Source organism: Marmota monax, unplaced genomic scaffold (assembly GCF_021218885.2).
Source record: "Marmota monax isolate L192 unplaced genomic scaffold, Marmota_monax_Labrador192_F-V1.1 WCK01_AAM20220418_F8-fsc00344, whole genome shotgun sequence".
Classification (NCBI taxonomy): Eukaryota; Metazoa; Chordata; class Mammalia; order Rodentia; family Sciuridae; genus Marmota; species Marmota monax.
In genome coordinates this window covers 402,677-420,876 of record NW_026692430.1, presented here as the reverse complement: position 1 = coordinate 420,876, position 18,200 = coordinate 402,677, and the positions used below count along the sequence as shown (strand labels likewise).

Genomic DNA, 18,200 nt, shown 5'->3' with positions numbered 1-18,200 from the left:
TTCCATTTTGGTTCTCTGCTCTACAAATTCTAGTCACCTAGGTCTCTTTGATCTCTATCTCCATAGTTTTACAAGACTGCCAGGCTGTGTTTCCTTTATGTTGCAGCCTGGAAACTGCCTTTATGCATAAAATCAGGGCAGTTATATAGGGCTCCCTTCATTTCTTTCTCTTCCCTCAGAGAACGCAGACCTACTCTGCCTGTCGTCATGTGTAAAATCCATTGTATTGTGTCAGGTGTTCTGTTGTTCATGATGAGATGGTCATTTCAAGAGCAGTAATTGTTCATGAGCAGAAGTAGAACTCCTTTATCACATCTTTTTAAAGACAATAATGCTCTGGAATGTATATTGTAATTAGGCTTCTGATGGTGATCACTGAGAGTTGTGTTTTTTTTTTTTCTGAGTTCAAGGCCAGCCATAACAACTCATGAGACCCCATGTCAAAATAAAACAAAAAGGGCTAGGGATATAGCTCAGTGGTGGAGCATCCTTGGGTTCAATCCTCAGTGCCAAAAAAAAAAAAAAAAGCAGCAAACACCAATATTCAAATATATATATTTATATTTCATTTATTTCTCTTCTCTCAGAGGGCAGTTAGTACATAGTTTAGACTTGGAGGGCACACACGTGAACCCTGTTGTATATTCTTTATTTTTTTAACAACCCTTTAAAAATTTGGAAAAAATTCTTAGTCTGTGGGCCATAGAAACACAAGACAATTTACTGACGTCTGCTTCAGGGTTAATGTAGGCATGGTTAAAGGGTATCCATTTAAGATTAGGATAGATAACTATAATTGCTCTCCAAAAAGATTATGCCAATTAATAGTCTTAATGACAATATTTTTAGACTATTAGGATGCTTTTATTAGCTTTTTCACAAACTAATTCTATTTTTGTTTCTTTTTCCAACATTTAGTGTTATGTCCAACTCCGTATGTAACTATCCCTGCCTCTCCATTTATGCAGAAGCTTGGCTTTGGGACTGGGGTAAATGTTTACCTAATGAAGAGGTGAGTATAAAATTTCAGGTTAACCGTTTTATATGGAACTCAGAAACAAAAAAGGAATATGAAAAGTCAAATATGTGGCTTTAGGGTATGTTTCTTATCCTGCCTGACTGCTGTATCCCAGTCCCTAGAATGCAATAACTTCCAGCTCTTGCCTGGTATACTTTTCTTGTAGCCTACTCCTGATGAATTACTTAAGAGGAAGTAGTTTACCTTTTAATTTTTCCTTGGCTTCTATAAGAAGGGGAAGTGACAGAGGAAAGGTTTCCTTTGTAGTATTAACATAAGATTTTCAATAAGTAAACCTCAAAGAGGAAGCCATTGCTTAAAAATGATAGTGACTAATAACTTCCTCTATCTGGTGAGTTGCCTTCTCAGGATCTTTCCTTCTAAAAGAAGTCAAAAGGGCTTTGTTTCTTATGGCGTTGTTATTAAGAGGAGGAAATACATGATTTTAAAGTGTAGGAAATTGTGTTAGAAACGAAGTAATTGAATAAGTATGGTGCTAATTATCAGTAATATAGATGTCAACAGTTTTGTGTGTATGTGTGTTACTGGGGATTGAAACCCACAGGGTGCTGTACCACATACATCCCCAGCATTTTTTTCTTTTCTTTTCTTTTTTTTTTTAATTTTGAGGCAGGATCTCACTAAGTTGCCTAGGCAGATATTGAACTTGTGATCCTCCTGCCTCAGCCTCCTCATTTGCTGGGATTACAGGCACTGGTGATGGTTTGTTTTCTAAAATTATTTCTTTTAATCATTACTCTTTACTTAATTTCATGTCTGTTAAGTAGCAGAATACTCAGTTAGTATGTATTCCTTAATGAATTCTTGGAATCGGCCTGATTAGTCCAATCTTTCTTAGGATATCTTAGCTTCATTTACCTAGATTTGTATTGTTTCCAAACAGAAATGCTTTCTAAAATAAGAAGCTAATGAATTAAGAATATTCTAGCAATTATGAACAGTGGAGTATTCCTGAAGCATTTCTTGTTTGGAAATAATTTTCCTCCAGTATTTTGAGAATATCTATCACCACCATTGTATTTTAGTTTACAGTGTTACTGTTGAGAATTGTGAAGCCTTTCTGATTGCTCATTCCTTTTCATGTAATCTGTTTTATGTTATCTGTCTCTCCCACTCTCCAGATCTTTTTTTAAATTTTTTTTAGATGTTGATGAACCTTTATTTTATTCACTTATTTTTATGAGTTGCTGAGAACCAAACCCAGTGCCTCATACATGCTAGACAAGCACTCTACCACTGACCCACAACCCCAGCCCCCACTCTCCAGATCTTTGTATGATCTGATGGTTGCCAGTGTTCTGAAATTTGACAAATTACATGTCTGGGTGTGCCCCGCTTGGAATCTGATAGTTACTGTTCTTAAATATTTTAAATTAAAAAAATTACTTTGTTGATGATTTCCAACTTGTTTTTCACTCTTCTCTACCTCAAATCCTTTTATTTGGATATTGAACTTACTGGACTGATTTCTAACCTACTTCTTCTTTTTTTTTTTTTTTATTCTGGTTATCCTGTCTTTTTGCTGTTTTCTGGGATATTTCCCCAACTTTATCTTCCAAGGTTTCAGTTGAGTTTTTCATTTTTTAAATCTTGATTTTAATTATCTTTCTTAAAAATAACATCCAAGTATTTTGAGGTTGTAGATGTGTTCTGTATCTTGGATATCGATAACAGATGTATACACATGTAAAAACTCACTGAGCACTTAGTATGCCTGTGTTATTAGTTATTACTCTGTTCCTACCCGAGTCTCATGTTTTCAACTGCTAGTAAACCAAAGGCTAAAGACCCTCTGTTTTACCTCCTCCCAAAGCAGGTCTCTAGAAGTAGGGGCTGGGGACTGCCCAGTGGGACGGAATTGGGACTGGTGTATAGGAATCCCCCTGCTTTGTACATCATGTTTCAAGCTCTTCACTAGGTCTTTTGAGTCAGTTACTTTCATCTGCTTTCTAGCTTCTGAAATTGAGTTGCTCTGGTCTCCTCTTCTGTTATTTCCATTCTTGTAAGTGGGAATGTCTTAAAACAGCTATTTGCCATATATTTATTTGTTGGTACTGGAGATTGAACCCAGAGATGCTTAACCACTGAGCCTCATCCCCAGTCCTTTTTATTTTGAGAAAGGGTCTTGCTTAGGGCCTCACTATATTGCTGAGACTGGCCTTAAACTTGTGATCCTCCTGCCTCAGCCTCCAGAGTCACTGGGATTACAGACTCACTTTTTTACCACATGGTACCATGTGGTACCATCCCTGGCATATACATATGTGTGTAAGCTATTATTTTAATCAAGAAGTTTATATTTTTAAATGTTAAATCAAGTTTGAATTCCTGAACTACCCAATGTATTTTGATTATTATTAAATAAATTGATAGATTTTTAATATTTCCTAGGAATTTTTGTTCTATAAGTATATATAAGTGAAATTGGTTGTGATTTTCCTTTTTCTGCTCTCTCTTTTTGATTTTTTTTAAAAGGGGAGTTATATTAGAGTCCCTTTACTTTTCATTTTGTGGGGAATAGTTTGTATGAGATTGAACGGCAGATTTCTTGAGAGTTTAGTAAATTCACTTATAGAATCATCTGTGCTTCATATTTCTCGTAGGAAGATTTTAAGCTACTGAGTAATTTTTTTCTTTAATCAGTTTTCTTAGATTTTTCTAGTAACATCCATTTTGTCTTAAGTTATTGGCAAAAAGTTTTAGTATTTACTTTAAAAATTTTCTACTATACCTGTAGTCATGTCCCCATTTTTATTTGAAATATTATTTATGCTACCTTTTGTTTTTCTTTGCATAATCTCATCAGAAATTTGTCAGTTTTATTATTCTTAATGAATCAACTTTTAGCATAGCCAAGTATTTATTCAGATTTTATAAATCTGTTCTTGTTATTCTGTAGATCAGAGTAAGTATGGAAAAGGAGAGGATAGACTTTCTCTCTAGAGTCTAAACAGTCAAGAGCTATGAGGGTAACACTGAAACTTGAGAAATAGCTTTTTTTTTTTACAATAAAATGATATGGAAAAGGTTTCCCCTCAAATGCTGCTGTTATTTAAAACTAAGTTTAGCTGAGCATGGTGGCACATCCCTGCATTCCCAGTGGCTTGGGAGGCCAAGGCAGGAGGATTGCAAGTTCAAAGCTAGCCTCAGCAACTTAACAAGGCCCTAAGCAACTCAGTGAGACCTTGTCTCTAAATAAAATATAAAAGGGCTGGGAATGTGGCTCAGTGGTAAAGTGTCCCTGGGTTCATTCCCTGGTACCAAAACAAAACAAAAACAAATGAACAGAAACCCCCCAAACCTGGAGGTTTAAAAACAATTTAGATAAACTTATGGATAATAGATATATATGAATTAAGAAATATTATGATTCTTTTGAGTACAGGATTTTCCATTGAACAAAGTTCTGCAAAGCAGTGCTATGCCTGTGAGAGAGTACAAAGCTAACTGTATCTTTGGTTCAGTCTACATCTTTTTTCAGTACTGGGGATGGAACCAGGGCCCTTCTACCTGTGCTATTTCCCAGGCCCTTTTTATTTTTTGAGACAGGGTCTTGGTAAGTTGCCCAGGCTGGCCTGGAGCTTGGGCATCACCTGTTTCAGCCTCCTGATAAACTGTGATTACAGGTGTAATAGTGTAAATATACTTGGGCCTATTCACAAACTTCCATGTTTGGCTACATACCCTCCCCTTTGCTGAGGATGGAACCCAGGGCCTCACACATGCTAGGTGAGCACTCTACCGCTGAGCCACAACCCCAGCCCCCCAAGTGTTTTTGTTTAACTTCTCTTCTTTAAGTTAAATTTCTTAAGGTTTAATATTTATTATGTTATCATTCTGTAACTCATCTCTGATTCATATGTTTAATAAGCATTTGGTTATATGACATGCTAGAAGAGAAAAAATAGAAAATAGTAGTTTCCAATTTTAAAATGTGTGTGTGTATACATATATTTTGTTATTATTATTGGTACCAGGAATGAACTCAGGGGCACTCTACCACTGAGCCACATCCCCAGCTCTTTCTAGTTTTTATTTGAGACAAGGTCTCACTAAGTTGCTTTGGCCCTTGCTAAATTGCTGAAGCTGGCCTTGAACTTGTGGTCCTCCCAAGGATCCTCCCAGATTGCTGGGTTACAGACTTATGTCCATCTTAAAAATTTATAATTTTAGATAGTTTATAACAGTTTCTCCTTTTTTTATTCCATCTCTGTTGTTCCATCAACAGATTTCTCTCATCTTTTCATATGTTCTAGTTGCAAGAGAAATGTAGCAGAGGTGTTGATAGTCTAAAATATTTTAAATATTTTTTAAAATATTTATTTTTTTAGTTATAGGTGGACACAATATCTTTATTTTATTTTTATGTGATGCTGAGGATCGAACCCAGTTCCTCACACATGGGAGGTGAACACTCTCCCTCTGAACTACAGTCCCAGTCCCTTAAATATTTTTTAAAAACAATTACTGTCAAGTCTTTCAAAATTTAATATTTGAAAATGTATTGTGGGTCTTTATTCATTCTAATACTATTTTTTATTAATATATACATACATATATATTTACTTACTTATTTTAGATCTCCAAGAGGTTTGTCTCATTCTCCTTGGGCTGTAAAAAAGATTAATCCCATCTGTAGTGATGATTATCGGAGTATATATCAAAAGAGACTAATTGATGAGGCTAAGATTTTGAAAAGCCTTCATCATCCAAACATTGTAGGTAAGTTTTAAATTTGTTACCAGTTACGTGGAATATTATTATTATTTATATCCAGAAATAGTATAAATACTTTAACTGGTTTCACTAATCAAAATGAAGAGAATGGGGCTGAAGGTTGTCAGGAATCAAATTAATGTGGACAGTCTAAAAAAAAAAATTCTACCCTAGTGCAGCGGCACATGCCTGTGGAACTCTGGAGGCTGAGGCAGGAGGATTGTATATTCAAGGCCAGCCTTGGTAACTTAGGGAGATCTTGTCTTAAAATAAAAAGGGCTGGAGATGTAGCTTAGTGGTAGAGAAACCCTGGATTGAAGGGAAAAAAAAAATCTCATAAAAATCTTTTAAGTATATATTTAAACTTCATGGGGATGTAGTCATTATGGTGCTGTCCTTTTAAAATGATCTTCATTTAATGGTAAAATCATTTTATTCAGGGAGGCACAGAGTATAAAAAAAATTTTAATTTGTGTTACTAGTGGCAACCACTGAAGGCATTTAAAATTTGGTCTACTGAATTAGTTTTGTAAATAATAGCTGTTTCATCGTATATTTGTTAGTATTAGTCCAGATTCATGCTTTCAATCACAGTGCTGTAAAAAAGACATGTTCTGTTTTCTTGAGGTTATCGTGCTTTTACTGAAGCCAGTGATGGCAGTCTGTGCCTTGCTATGGAGTATGGAGGTGAAAAGTCTCTAAATGATTTAATAGAGGAGCGAAATAAAGACAGCCAGCATGCCTTTCCAGCAGCTGTAATTTTAAAAGTTGCTTTGAACATGGCAAAAGGGCTAAAGGTAACTATATTTTTGTGGACTATGAAAATACTAAATACTTGTTATACATAATTACAATTTTTTTTTCTTCAAAGGAGGGAGTTAATCCTTAAGTCTGAATAGAGTCTCATATTGCAGAATGTACCATTTCTTTATTTTGATTAGGAAAGTATTGTTTAGGGCCCCCACATATGCCTGAAATAATCTAAGACCAGGTAGTTTTGCAATAGCGATTACATGTTAGACTTAGTTAACACAAATTTAGTAATTATTCCTGGGGGCATAGCCTTAACCCTTGTTGATATAAGCAAACCCCCTATGGATTACTTTGTGTGATGTTAAGTTTTAGGTATCATGGGTATACACATATAGGTTCAATGAAGAAAACTCTTCAGTGTTATGCAAAGAAATTATTGTAATTTTGGATAAATCATTTACACAGAAGTAACATTGGCTCCAAAAAACTATTGGGTGACTCAAAATTGGATCAGGTAATGATGATACTGATGCCAAAGTTGCATGTTAAAAATTCAAATGAAATTGATAAAACAGATTAGGGAAAAAAAGCAATGTTCCTAAATATTCTAATACTTTTATAAAGAAACTAATTTCAAATAGAATAAATTTAAAAATCTGAATTGTTTAGTAATATTTTTGATGTGTATGAATAATGAAATTAATAGTGTAAATATACTTGGGCCTATTCACTCTATGATGGATTGCATTTAAATTAAGTATGTAAACGTACCTGTGTAAAGAGCAGATCTACACCAAGAACAGTTGTGGGACACCACCCATGAATTAATTATTTGAGTTTATTTGAGGTCTTCACTGGGCCTTTAGCCATTAGGTTTTACTTTGCAAACTATTTTGTGGCTCCTCCCACTCAATGGATTGCACAATGGACATGACCTCTATTTTCCTCCACTAGGGAGACTGCTTTTGTAGCTCCAGAGTAGGGTGTAACCTGTTGGAAACTGGACAGCCCACCTCCTACCTTATTTGGCAAAGAACATCCCATAGAAAACCTTTGATGCTTTCCCCTGTATAAATAAAGCACATGTGGGCTCTCTCACTCTTTCCAGTGTGGAAGCTTGATCTCTAGGATGGGAGAGCCACCTGCTACCCCACCTTTCTAAAATTACTTCCTGTGTCCTGTGGTTTCTTTGCTGTTTCTTTCTTAGCTTTATTTTGCAGCCAGCTGATTACACACAGAAGAAACCCAAATTCCACCACCCCTGTGGGACGTGGGCAAGAAACGGTCTCATTTCTAAGCTGGGCTCAGAGAGAAATGTTCAAATACTGATGAATGAACAAATAGCCATTTTGCAGGTCATTTTACAATGTATTATTATTACTTGTCAAGTACAAAAAAGAGTTAATAAAACAAAATGTAGTGCATTTGCTTCCACTTCTGCTTCTGAATTATGTGGCCCTAAGTCACTTCTTCATTAACTCAGTAATTTGAGGGAGACACAGTGGTGCGTGCATGCCTGTAGTCTTGGCTAACCAGGAAGCTAAGACAGCCTCAGTAACTTAGACCCTGTCTCGTCTCAAAATTAAAATATTTTTAAAAAGGGCTGGGGATTTAGTTTGGTGGTAAAGCACTCCTAAGTTAATCCCCAGTACTGAAAAAACAAATAAAAAACAATTTGAGGAAGATTTGTGGAAGATTCCAAAATCATTTCCAAAATACTAGCCTCAAGTAAAACTGAAGTTGGAAAACTGCAGTAGCGCCTTCTGATATGTAAATACATAGGATGGGTTTGAAAATACAAAGAAGTTAACATATACTTAGACATCTATCTTTAAGAAATCTTTCAGATTTATCAGAGATTTTCCCTTCTCTGGCTTCAAATAATTTGAAATTATGGTTGAATAAGTTTATAGTTTAGGAAGGGAATTCAAGTCACTGAACTTGAATTTTATTTGAAGGTGTTTTTTTTTTTTTTAATTTGTTTTCTTGTGGTGCTGAGGATTGAACCCATGACTTTGTGAATGCTAGGCAAGTGTTCTACCACTGAGCTACATCTCCAGTCCTGAAGGTTACATATGTCGATTAAGTTGTACTTCTGCTCACGGGTGTTGATTTTTTACAATTTTAGTATTTACACCAAGAAAAGAAACTGCTTCATGGAGATATAAAGTCTTCAAATGTTGTAATTAAAGGTGATTTTGAAACAATTAAAATCTGTGATGTAGGAGTCTCTCTACCATTGGATGAAAATATGACTGGTAAGTAATACTGTTTTAAATTTTTGTTTTTATACAACTTCAAAATTCCTGATTTTTATATGTAAAAATACATAGTAAATTCACATGCTTCAAAGATTTAAAACAAATTTTGAAAAATATATAATAAAAAGTATCCCTACTTTTCTATCTCACTTTGACTTAGCCTCCAGGCCCTCCTATGCCACATATGTTATTAGCTTTACTATTAGCTTATGTTTTAACTGAAGATAGGCTTGGGAAAGATTTCTAATATGGATTGAGATTTTTAAGATATAAAACATCTTGGAATGGAAAATAAAAATTTTTAACAAGATTTTTGAAAGGGACTCACTTAATTTCAATAATGTGATGAAATTTGGGAAACTGCTCGAAGAAACTGGAGTAGAACTAGGAAAGAGGAATGTTAGTAAAAATCAGTCTTCTGCTTTTTGCTTTTTGGCCCAGCCCAACCCAGTCTTCCCTCTGCATTATAAATACTGATCATTCTCAGAAATTTAAGATATGTTCTTGGTGAGAACCAAGAGCAAGCCTTAAGAAAGGGCTTTTTTTTTTTTTTTTAATATATGAATATAAGTTAAAAGGATGGCCCATGACTGCTTTTATGGGTCATATGTAAACCTTAATTTTTAGCAGAAATAAAAGTTTACGGGCGGGGGTGGGTAGGAATGATGGTGGAATGAGATGAACATCATTACCCTAGGTACATGTATGACTGCACATGTGGTGCAACTCTACATTGTGTACAACCAGTGAAATGAAAAGTTATGCTCCATTTGTGTATAATGAATCAAAATGCATCTGCTATCATGTATAAGTAATTAGAATAAAACAAGTTTACAAATTGAATTGAGGGCAAAAGCCAGAATAAATAGTGACTATAATGATATCTATAATTAATGAAAATAGAATTGTCCTGTATCCTTATGCTAAATAACTACAACAAAGTCAAAACTTTGGGGAAAAACAGAAATTCTTGAAAGATAATAAAAATGAAATTTTCTTAATGTCATTTTCTCAAAACTTAATAATCAAGTAGACAAAACTAAGGAATCTGAATAATATGATTAAACTCTTTGTATTAGTATATTTATTAAAAATTCCAGATGGCGCACACCTATAATCCTAGCAATGCCTCTAATCCCAGCAATTCAGGAGAATGAGGCAAGTTCTAGGGCAGCCTCAGCAACTTGGTGAGACACTGTCTCAACACATAGTAAGGGCTGGGGGTGGAGCTCAGTGAAAGAGCACCCACACCTAGGTTCAGTCCTTACTACAGGGGTAGGGGGAAATTAATATTAAAATTGGCCATGTATTATTAGGTCACAAAAGAAAACTTCAGATTATAAAAGTAGTGTAGTAGTTGGCATGTGTTGATGTCAGTGCTGTAAATCTAGAAATATGTAGCAAAATTGGAAATAAAAACTCCTAATTTTTTTTTTTTAAATTTAAAACACTTGTAAATAATTTTTGGCTGAAAGGAAAAATCAAATTCCAGTTAGAAAATATTCAAAAAATACAAATTTACAACAAATCAAAACCTAGTTAATATAGTTAAAACTATTCAAAGGAAAACTTTTTCATTATTTAACTTTTATGAAATTGAGTTATACTTAAAAAAAAAAACACCCTAGGGCGGGGCTATAGCTCAGTGGTAGAGCTCTTGCCTCGAATGTGTGAGGCACTGGGTTCGATCCTCAGCACCACATTAAAAAAAAAGATATTGTGTCCATCTACAACTAAAAAAATGTTTTTAAAAAATGAAACCCTAAGAGGGGCTGGGTTGTGGCTCAGTGGTAGAGCACTTGCCTCGAAAGTGTGAGGCACTGGGTTCGATCTCGGCACCACATAAAAATAAACAAACAAAAAAAATGAAACCCTAAGAAAAGCAGAAAACAGCAATGAATAGAAAATTTATAAGTTCTACAAAATTAATTTAGCAACCACTCATTCCAAAAAACCAAATGCCAAATGTTTTCTCTTATATAAGGAGGCTGATTCATAGTTGGGAGGGAGAACATGGGAGGAATAGATGAACCCTAGATAGGGCAGAGGGGTGGGAAGGGAAGGGAAGGGGCAGGGGGTTAGAAATGATGGTGGAATGTGATGGACATCATTATCCAAAGTACATTTATGAAGACATGAATTGGTGTGAATATACTATGTATACAACCAGAGATATGAAAAATTTTGCTCTATATATGTAATATGAATTGTAATGCATTCTGTCATATATAAATAAAAATTTAGAAACCACTAAGATGTATTTGGAAATTTAACAACAAAAATTTAACTTATGGGCCAAAGAAAACAATAAGGGAAATTGGAGAGTATTTTGAATTAAATAATAAGGAAATACAACATTAAAATATGTGAGGGAAAGCTAAAGCAAGGCCTAGAGGGAAATCTGTAGCTATTAGTGACTATAGTTAAAAAAAAAAAAAAAATAGTTCTAAATGAATCACCTGTATTCACTTGCAAGCTAGAAAAGAGCAAGACAGATCCAAAGGAGACCAGAGAAAGGGAATAAGAAATATATGAATAGAAATCAGAAGAAAAAATAAACACTAGAAAATATTAGTAAAGCCTAAAGCTGGTTCATAGAAAAGATAATAAAAGTTATAAGTCCCTATAGACTGATCCGGAAAAAAAGAGAAAACAATGTCAGGAATGCAAAAGAAATACAGCTGTAGATTCTACACATATATAAAGAATAAGATAGTTTATACCACTAAATTGGATAACTTAAAATGAAAAGGACAATTGCCTTAAAAATATAATTACAAAAGTTGATATAGGAAGAAAATAGGGAATCTAAATAGCCTTACATCTATTAAAGAAACATTCCCACAAGGAAAACTCAAGAGCTAAATGTTTCTACTGTTGATTTCTTTTGAACATTAGAGAAATCTATAAAACCATTAGAAAAAGTAAAGTTAGCTATTATATTTCTGTATATTATCAATAAATAATAAAAATTCCATTTTTAAGTGTCAAAACTCAAAAAAATATTCAAGAATTAATCTAACAAGTCTAAGGTCTCTATATTGAAAACCATAAAGCATCACTGAGAGAATTAAGTAATATATATAACTAAATGGAGAAATAGTGCGATTATAGACTGGAAAACTCAATACTGTTGAGATGTTAATTCTTCCCAAATTGACGTAGAGATTCAGTCTATTCCCAGTCAGAATTATAGATGAAATTGATGAATTGACTCTAAAATGTAAATAGAAATGTGAGTGGACCTGTGTCATTCCTAAGCAGAGCCAGTGTATGATTTGACCCTTTCCTGATTTTCTGACTTAGCAATCATGAAAGCATTGAAATGAAATTTCATCCTCCGTTCTATGACAGCAAGTTCACAAAACGAAGAACCTGAGGCCCATTAGGTATCTGCCCAAGGCTGACAGCTTGCATGTATTTGAATTCTGATGAGGCCGTCTTGCTCTAGAGTATGAAATCTTGTTATCCACAATCTATTTATATTCCTACCATTTTCTAAGAGAATTGTTTCCCTATGTCTTGACAACTGATCGCCTTTTGAAATTTAACATTCTGATACAGGGAAAGTACCTTATCAATGAAGTTGAATGTGTTTTCATGTCTGCTGGATATGATTAGCCTGTGAACCATTTGCCCATTTTTATTGTGTAGCTTTTCTTCTTAGGGATTTCTAATGCTGCCCTCATAATTTTATTTGCATTTTGCTTATTTCAGTGACTGATCCTGAGGCCTGTTACATTGGTACTGAGCCGTGGAAGCCCAAGGAAGCTTTAGAGGAAAATGGCATTATTACTGATAAGGCAGACATATTTGCATATGGCCTTACTCTGTGGGAAATGATGACTTTATCTATTCCACACTTTAATTTTGATGATGATGATGATGATGAAGGTACAGTTTTGTTTTATTATTATTGTGTTGTTTTCAGTTCTAGGAATCCAACCTAAGGCCTTGCACATGCTAGGTAAATGCTCTACCACTGAACTACACCCCCAGACCAGTGGTATGAATAGAACATAAATCAATGTCTTTGCTTCACATTGAAGATTTGCTTATACATTTATATATTTACATTAAGATAAAATTCTTAAAAAGCAAGATGTTTGACTTAGTAGATAGTTTGTAACGTACATAGTATATTAATACTAGTGATTAATTTGGTTATGTTTAATGTCACATAATTGAGATTTAGATTGATCGAAAATAGGGAAATAAATTTAGGTCTAGGAAGGGGAAAATGGCTCACACCTATAATCCCAGCAGCTCTGGAGTCTGAGACAATTGTAAGTTCAAAGCCAGCCTCATCAATGTCTCTAAATAAAACACAAAATAGGACTCACTCAGAGGTTGAGAGCCCCTGAGTTAAATCTAGAGAAACAAAGTTACCTTAAAAACTCCCCTTGAGAAAAAAATACTGAAAAGTTATCATAGGAGGAATATGGGTTGTTAGCCTAAAAATCTAAGACAATAGTAATCTACTCAATGGCATGTTGACTGAAGAGATTGCCTGTGGTATAATGGACACTATATTGGATGATAAGTTCTTACTTCAAGAAGGTAAGCTATTAAGCTTTTCCATGACCTCAAATGGTTTAGCTTATTTCAACCTCTAATTTCTTTGTGAGCAGATAAAACTTTTGATGAAGATGACTTCAATGATGAGGCATATTATGCAGCTTTGGGAACCAGGCCACCTATTAATATGGAAGAACTTGATGAATCCTACCAGAAAGTAATTGAACTCTTCTCTGTATGCACTAATGAAGATCCTAAAGATCGTCCCTCTGCCGCACACATTGTTGAAGCTTTAGAACTAGATGGCCAGTGATCATGTCATGATCACCTCACCATGTATGGTTTGTGTAACTGTTCTGTTTATTTGGATACATTTATATAGTTACTATGATGATCTACAGTTACTAGTCTCTGAAAGAGGCCTATTGTAGGACCATAGTATTGTTAACATTTGAATTACTTCTTAAGGCTATATTTTATATTTGCATGATAAGCACTCAGTATTATACTGGATTTTCTGTGAAGTTTAAAAAACTAGCTCTGCAGGCCCTTAAATGTTGCTCATATAGAGTTAAAACACTAACTATAAATGTTGTAAACTGTCTAATATTAATTTGAATTGAATGACCATAACTTTTACTAATGATCGTTCTTACATATTTTCTTTTTATGGATCTATTAAAATTAGCACTTTATACGGTGCAAAAGCCTGCATTTGCTTCTGTTTTTTGGCTGATGTACTTATAAATGGTCATTAGAACTTGAAGAAAAAAATGACTCAGTAGAATAGCTCCTTGGGTAATTTGATTCTTTGGCTTGTATTTTCTGTACTGATCCCTTTTTTAGTTTTTATTTATTAATCTATACTGCATTTCAAGGTTGTGTAAAAATAATAGAACTCAAGTAAGACAATACAAAATAAAAGATAGTTTTCATACTGAATAGTCTCAGCATTATCTTACTTTATACTGTAGTTGATTTGAGTGTTGTTGTTAAACTTCTTGAGTGAATGCAAGTATATTTCTTTCCCTTTCTTGACCTTGTTTTGTTAATCTGTAAAACAAAGTTGATTTGTATCAGTAGTTTCTATCTGCCACAACCTTGGAATTTTCAAAATTACTGAATTGTAATTGTGAATCTAGTTGTTGTACTCACACTTGGCTATAATGTTAAAAATTAAAGTGCCAAGAAAGCAAATCGAAAAGTTAATTAAGAAATCTAATGTATAATTTTGTATCCTGACACTCAATAGTGTTACCATCCTCATTTTGACTTGTATATTGTGTCATTCTTTGCTAAATTAACAAAGTGCCCATTCTCAATAGGAGGACTAGCAGTTCCTGTTTATAAGCCATAAAGCATTAAGTGGATTAAAAAAGAAAAAACAAACTGATACTTTTCATTGAAAAGTTCCAGTTCCTAGAGTTGGAACAAAATAATCCAGCATGCTTCCCCCCTTTAGTTTGGGTAAATCAACACAGGATTATAGCAATTTGCTACCAACTTCAAGAAAATGGTTTTTATTCTTATTCTAGAACTATGTCTCAGATATAAACTTATTTTGTTTATATGCCCTCATTTTCAAGAGCAACCTGTGACTGGGTCAACACAGCAGGACTTTTTGCTGAATAACTTAGCAAATTAAAACAGGTGGCTTTCTCACCTCCTAGAGAACCTTTGCCTTTACTACCAGTATAAGGCCTCTGGAAGTCTGTTTGCATCTGTAAAATGGAGATAATTAGCAGCTGCCTAGAAAATGTTAATTTTTCTTTCATGTCTCCTGGTTCCTATTTGACCTGTAATTTGTTTATCAGAATAAAAATAACAAAAGGATCTTTAATTGAAGATACTATATGTAAAAACTTGGGTTCAGGAAAAAAAAAAAAGTGCTTATAGCCTTAAATGCTATATTAAAAAGGCTAGAAACTCAGTGAGCCAAGTACATAGGATAAACAAACAGCCTCCTATTCTAGATTGCTATAACAAACTATCATAAGCTAGGTGGCTTACAAAGAAACTTCTTAGACTTTGGATAGAGCTCACTAGTACAGCATTTATTTAGTGTGCTTGAGACCCTGGGTTAGGTTCCTGATACTGCAAAACAAATATCAATTCTGGAAACTGGAAAGTCCCAACATCAAGGTGGTATGTTAGTGAGGATCCATTTCCTCATAGATGGCATCTCTGGTCCTCAAATAGTAGAAATGGGCAAGGCAACTCCCTAAAGCTTCCTTTGTAAAGGCGCTAATCCCACTCAGGTCTTCATCCTAATGAGCTAATCACACCCCTGCCAAGCCCCACATCTTAATATCTATCACCTTGGGGATTACAATTTCAACATGTGAATTTTCAGAGGGCACATTCAGCATCTATCTCCCTCCCATTAGGAAAAGAAATTAACCAAAATGTATAAAACAATCTATCATACGTAGAAAACTTAAAACAAGCCTAATAGAAGCAATACCAAGTTGAGTGTTTAAAAATACGAATAAAATTGATAAACTATAGCAAGACTCATCTAGAAAGGAAAAAAAAAAACACATATAATGAATGAGAAAAAGGAAACTGCAGAGCCTACAAAGATTCTCGTTCATGAACACATGAATTCTAAACAAAACACTAGTGAAATCCAGCAACAAAAACATCAAGATCAAAATTTCTAAAAATTTTTTAAAAATTTCTTTCTTGTAAGGGTATCCATATCTACAAAGATGCTATTGTAAAAATATTTAATAGAAGTTTTGAAAGATTTTCCTGTGAGATGAAACAAAAAAACCCACTACCATCTCTCACGAAACCCTGTAATGGAGTGGAGATCTTAGATAATATTTTAAGAACAAGAAGACTCTAAAAAGAAGAAATAATTAATTCATAGATGGTGAGTTGAATACACAAATAATTAAATTTAGATTTTGAAGATTACAAAGTCAATGTAGAGAAGTCAGTCATATCAGCAATATGAAACTTCAAAAATATACTATTAAAGATATCAAATCTAAGTGATGTATGACAAAACTATAAAATGATTGTGAAACTAAATATAGAAGTGTTTGCAGGCAAGAGTAAAAAAAATTCACCTTTTTTGGGGACAAGTTTAATATGAAAATGTACATGCTGGATGTGGGGGAACACACTTGTAATCCCAGCTACTTGGAAGGCTATGGCAGGAGAACCATGAGGCCAGCCAGGGCAACAAAGCCTTGTCTCAGGATTGGCTTGTGTAAATAATTTCAGCAAGCTGTGATTTAGGGGCTGTCCCTAGTTGTTTGATACTGGGCCCTGAAGTGATTAAGTCAGGTAGTTAATGGTCCTGAATTTGACAGGCCAATGATAAAGTTGGTTGGTAGAATGGGCTCTGGATTAGCTGGCCAGCACTGAGAGTAAAGAATTGTTTAGTAATTTGCTAATCCTGGGTGGGAAAATCTTACTGAGTAAGGCCCTGAACACAGGGGAAAAAGACAGAGAGTTAATATAAACAACCTCATCATCTTGGGGGAAGATTTCTTAAGAAAGCATCAATCGTCAGGAAAAAAAAAAAAACACTGATAAATAGAATGACACTAAAGAATTTCAAGATTAGTAACAGAAAATTAAAAATATAGCTGTGCATTGTGGCACATGACTATAAGAGAATGAGGCAGAAGCATCAGAAGTTTGAGGCCAGCCTCAGCAATTTAGCAAAACTCTGTCTCAATATAAATTTTAAAATAAATTAATTACTTAAAAAGGAATGGAGATGCAGTTCAGTGATAAGTGCCCCTGAGATCAATCTCTTTACCCAAAAAAAAAAAAAAAAGCCACAATAGAAGAAAATATTTCCAACCCATCAAACTGACAATATATATCTTGAATATGTAAACAACTAAACATCAATAAGTTAAAGACATAAAAGAGATAAAAGGGCTTGAATAGTCACAACCTAAAACTGCACATCAACAATATGGAAAAATTTTATGTTCTCATGATGAAATATATGACACTAAAAATGAATTACAGCTACATGCCACAATGGGGATGCATCAATTTACAGAAAATTCAAAATATACAAAAAGTGTCATGTGAAAAGCTAACTGCAATTTGAGGAAACTAAAGAATTAAGAGCATAAAAAAATGACTTGTAAAAAAATGATTTCTAAGATGCTGGCAATGTTTTTTATTTTTTAACCTGGGGAATTGAAGGTATTTGCTTTGTAAGAAACTCACTGTTGAGTTGTACATTTCAAAATAAATTTTCTGATTTGCAGAAAAGTTGCAAAAAAGAGTTCCCACATGCCTCATACCACACTTCCCATAATAACATTTTACATCACTACGGTATTTTTGCAATAATCAATGAATCAGTACTAAAATCCACATTGTTATTAAAATTTATTTATTTTCACTTATTGAACTTTTTCCATTTCAGCATCCCATTTGGGATACCCCATTACATTTAGGAGTCATGACCCCCTGGCTATGATAGTTTCTCAGACTTTCTCTGTTCTTAATCACTTTGACAGTTTTAAGGCACACTGGTCAGGTATTCTATAGCATACCTCATCTTGTACATTCTAGGCTCATCTCATACATTCGTTGCCCCAGCTCTAGAATGAACCATTTCTCCAAGGACCTCTTGTTCTTTATAGAGAAACCAAGATCTGGATGCTAGAAGTGCTCACTGCTGTTGGGGTCTCATTGCTATGAGGCCCTTTCAGTGTATTTTGTACTTGCTTCTCCTATTAATACTTTAAAAATGTTTTTTAAAAAACTACAAAACCAGCAAAAATTATCAACAGAAAATTATGACATGCATTAAAAGTAGAAATGAATCCTTGAAATACAAGTCTAAGACATACCCAAGTGAATCGAGTTGTAAAAGAACTGTGTATGTATTTAATTAATCTGAAGTAATATTTTTACTCATACCCAAAGAA

At 34.1% G+C, this 18,200-nt stretch overlaps 1 protein-coding gene across 3 annotated transcripts in view; it reads left to right on the top strand.

Annotated features, from left to right (window-relative positions):
* Positions 1–14,229, top strand: part of Pbk (PDZ binding kinase) — a 28,995-nt gene extending 14,766 nt beyond the window's left edge. For all 3 annotated transcript variants that reach the window (XM_046442976.2, XM_046442975.2, XM_046442974.2), the window contains 6 exons: positions 919–1,012; positions 5,619–5,761; positions 6,383–6,552; positions 8,637–8,766; positions 12,487–12,663; positions 13,401–14,229. In XM_046442976.2, coding sequence (XP_046298932.1) covers positions 919–1,012; positions 5,619–5,761; positions 6,383–6,552; positions 8,637–8,766; positions 12,487–12,663; positions 13,401–13,600 — 914 coding nt within the window. In that variant the 3' untranslated portion in view covers positions 13,601–14,229. The remainder of the gene's footprint in view (positions 1–918; positions 1,013–5,618; positions 5,762–6,382; positions 6,553–8,636; positions 8,767–12,486; positions 12,664–13,400) is intronic.
* The last annotated feature ends 3,971 nt before the right edge of the window (positions 14,230–18,200 follow it).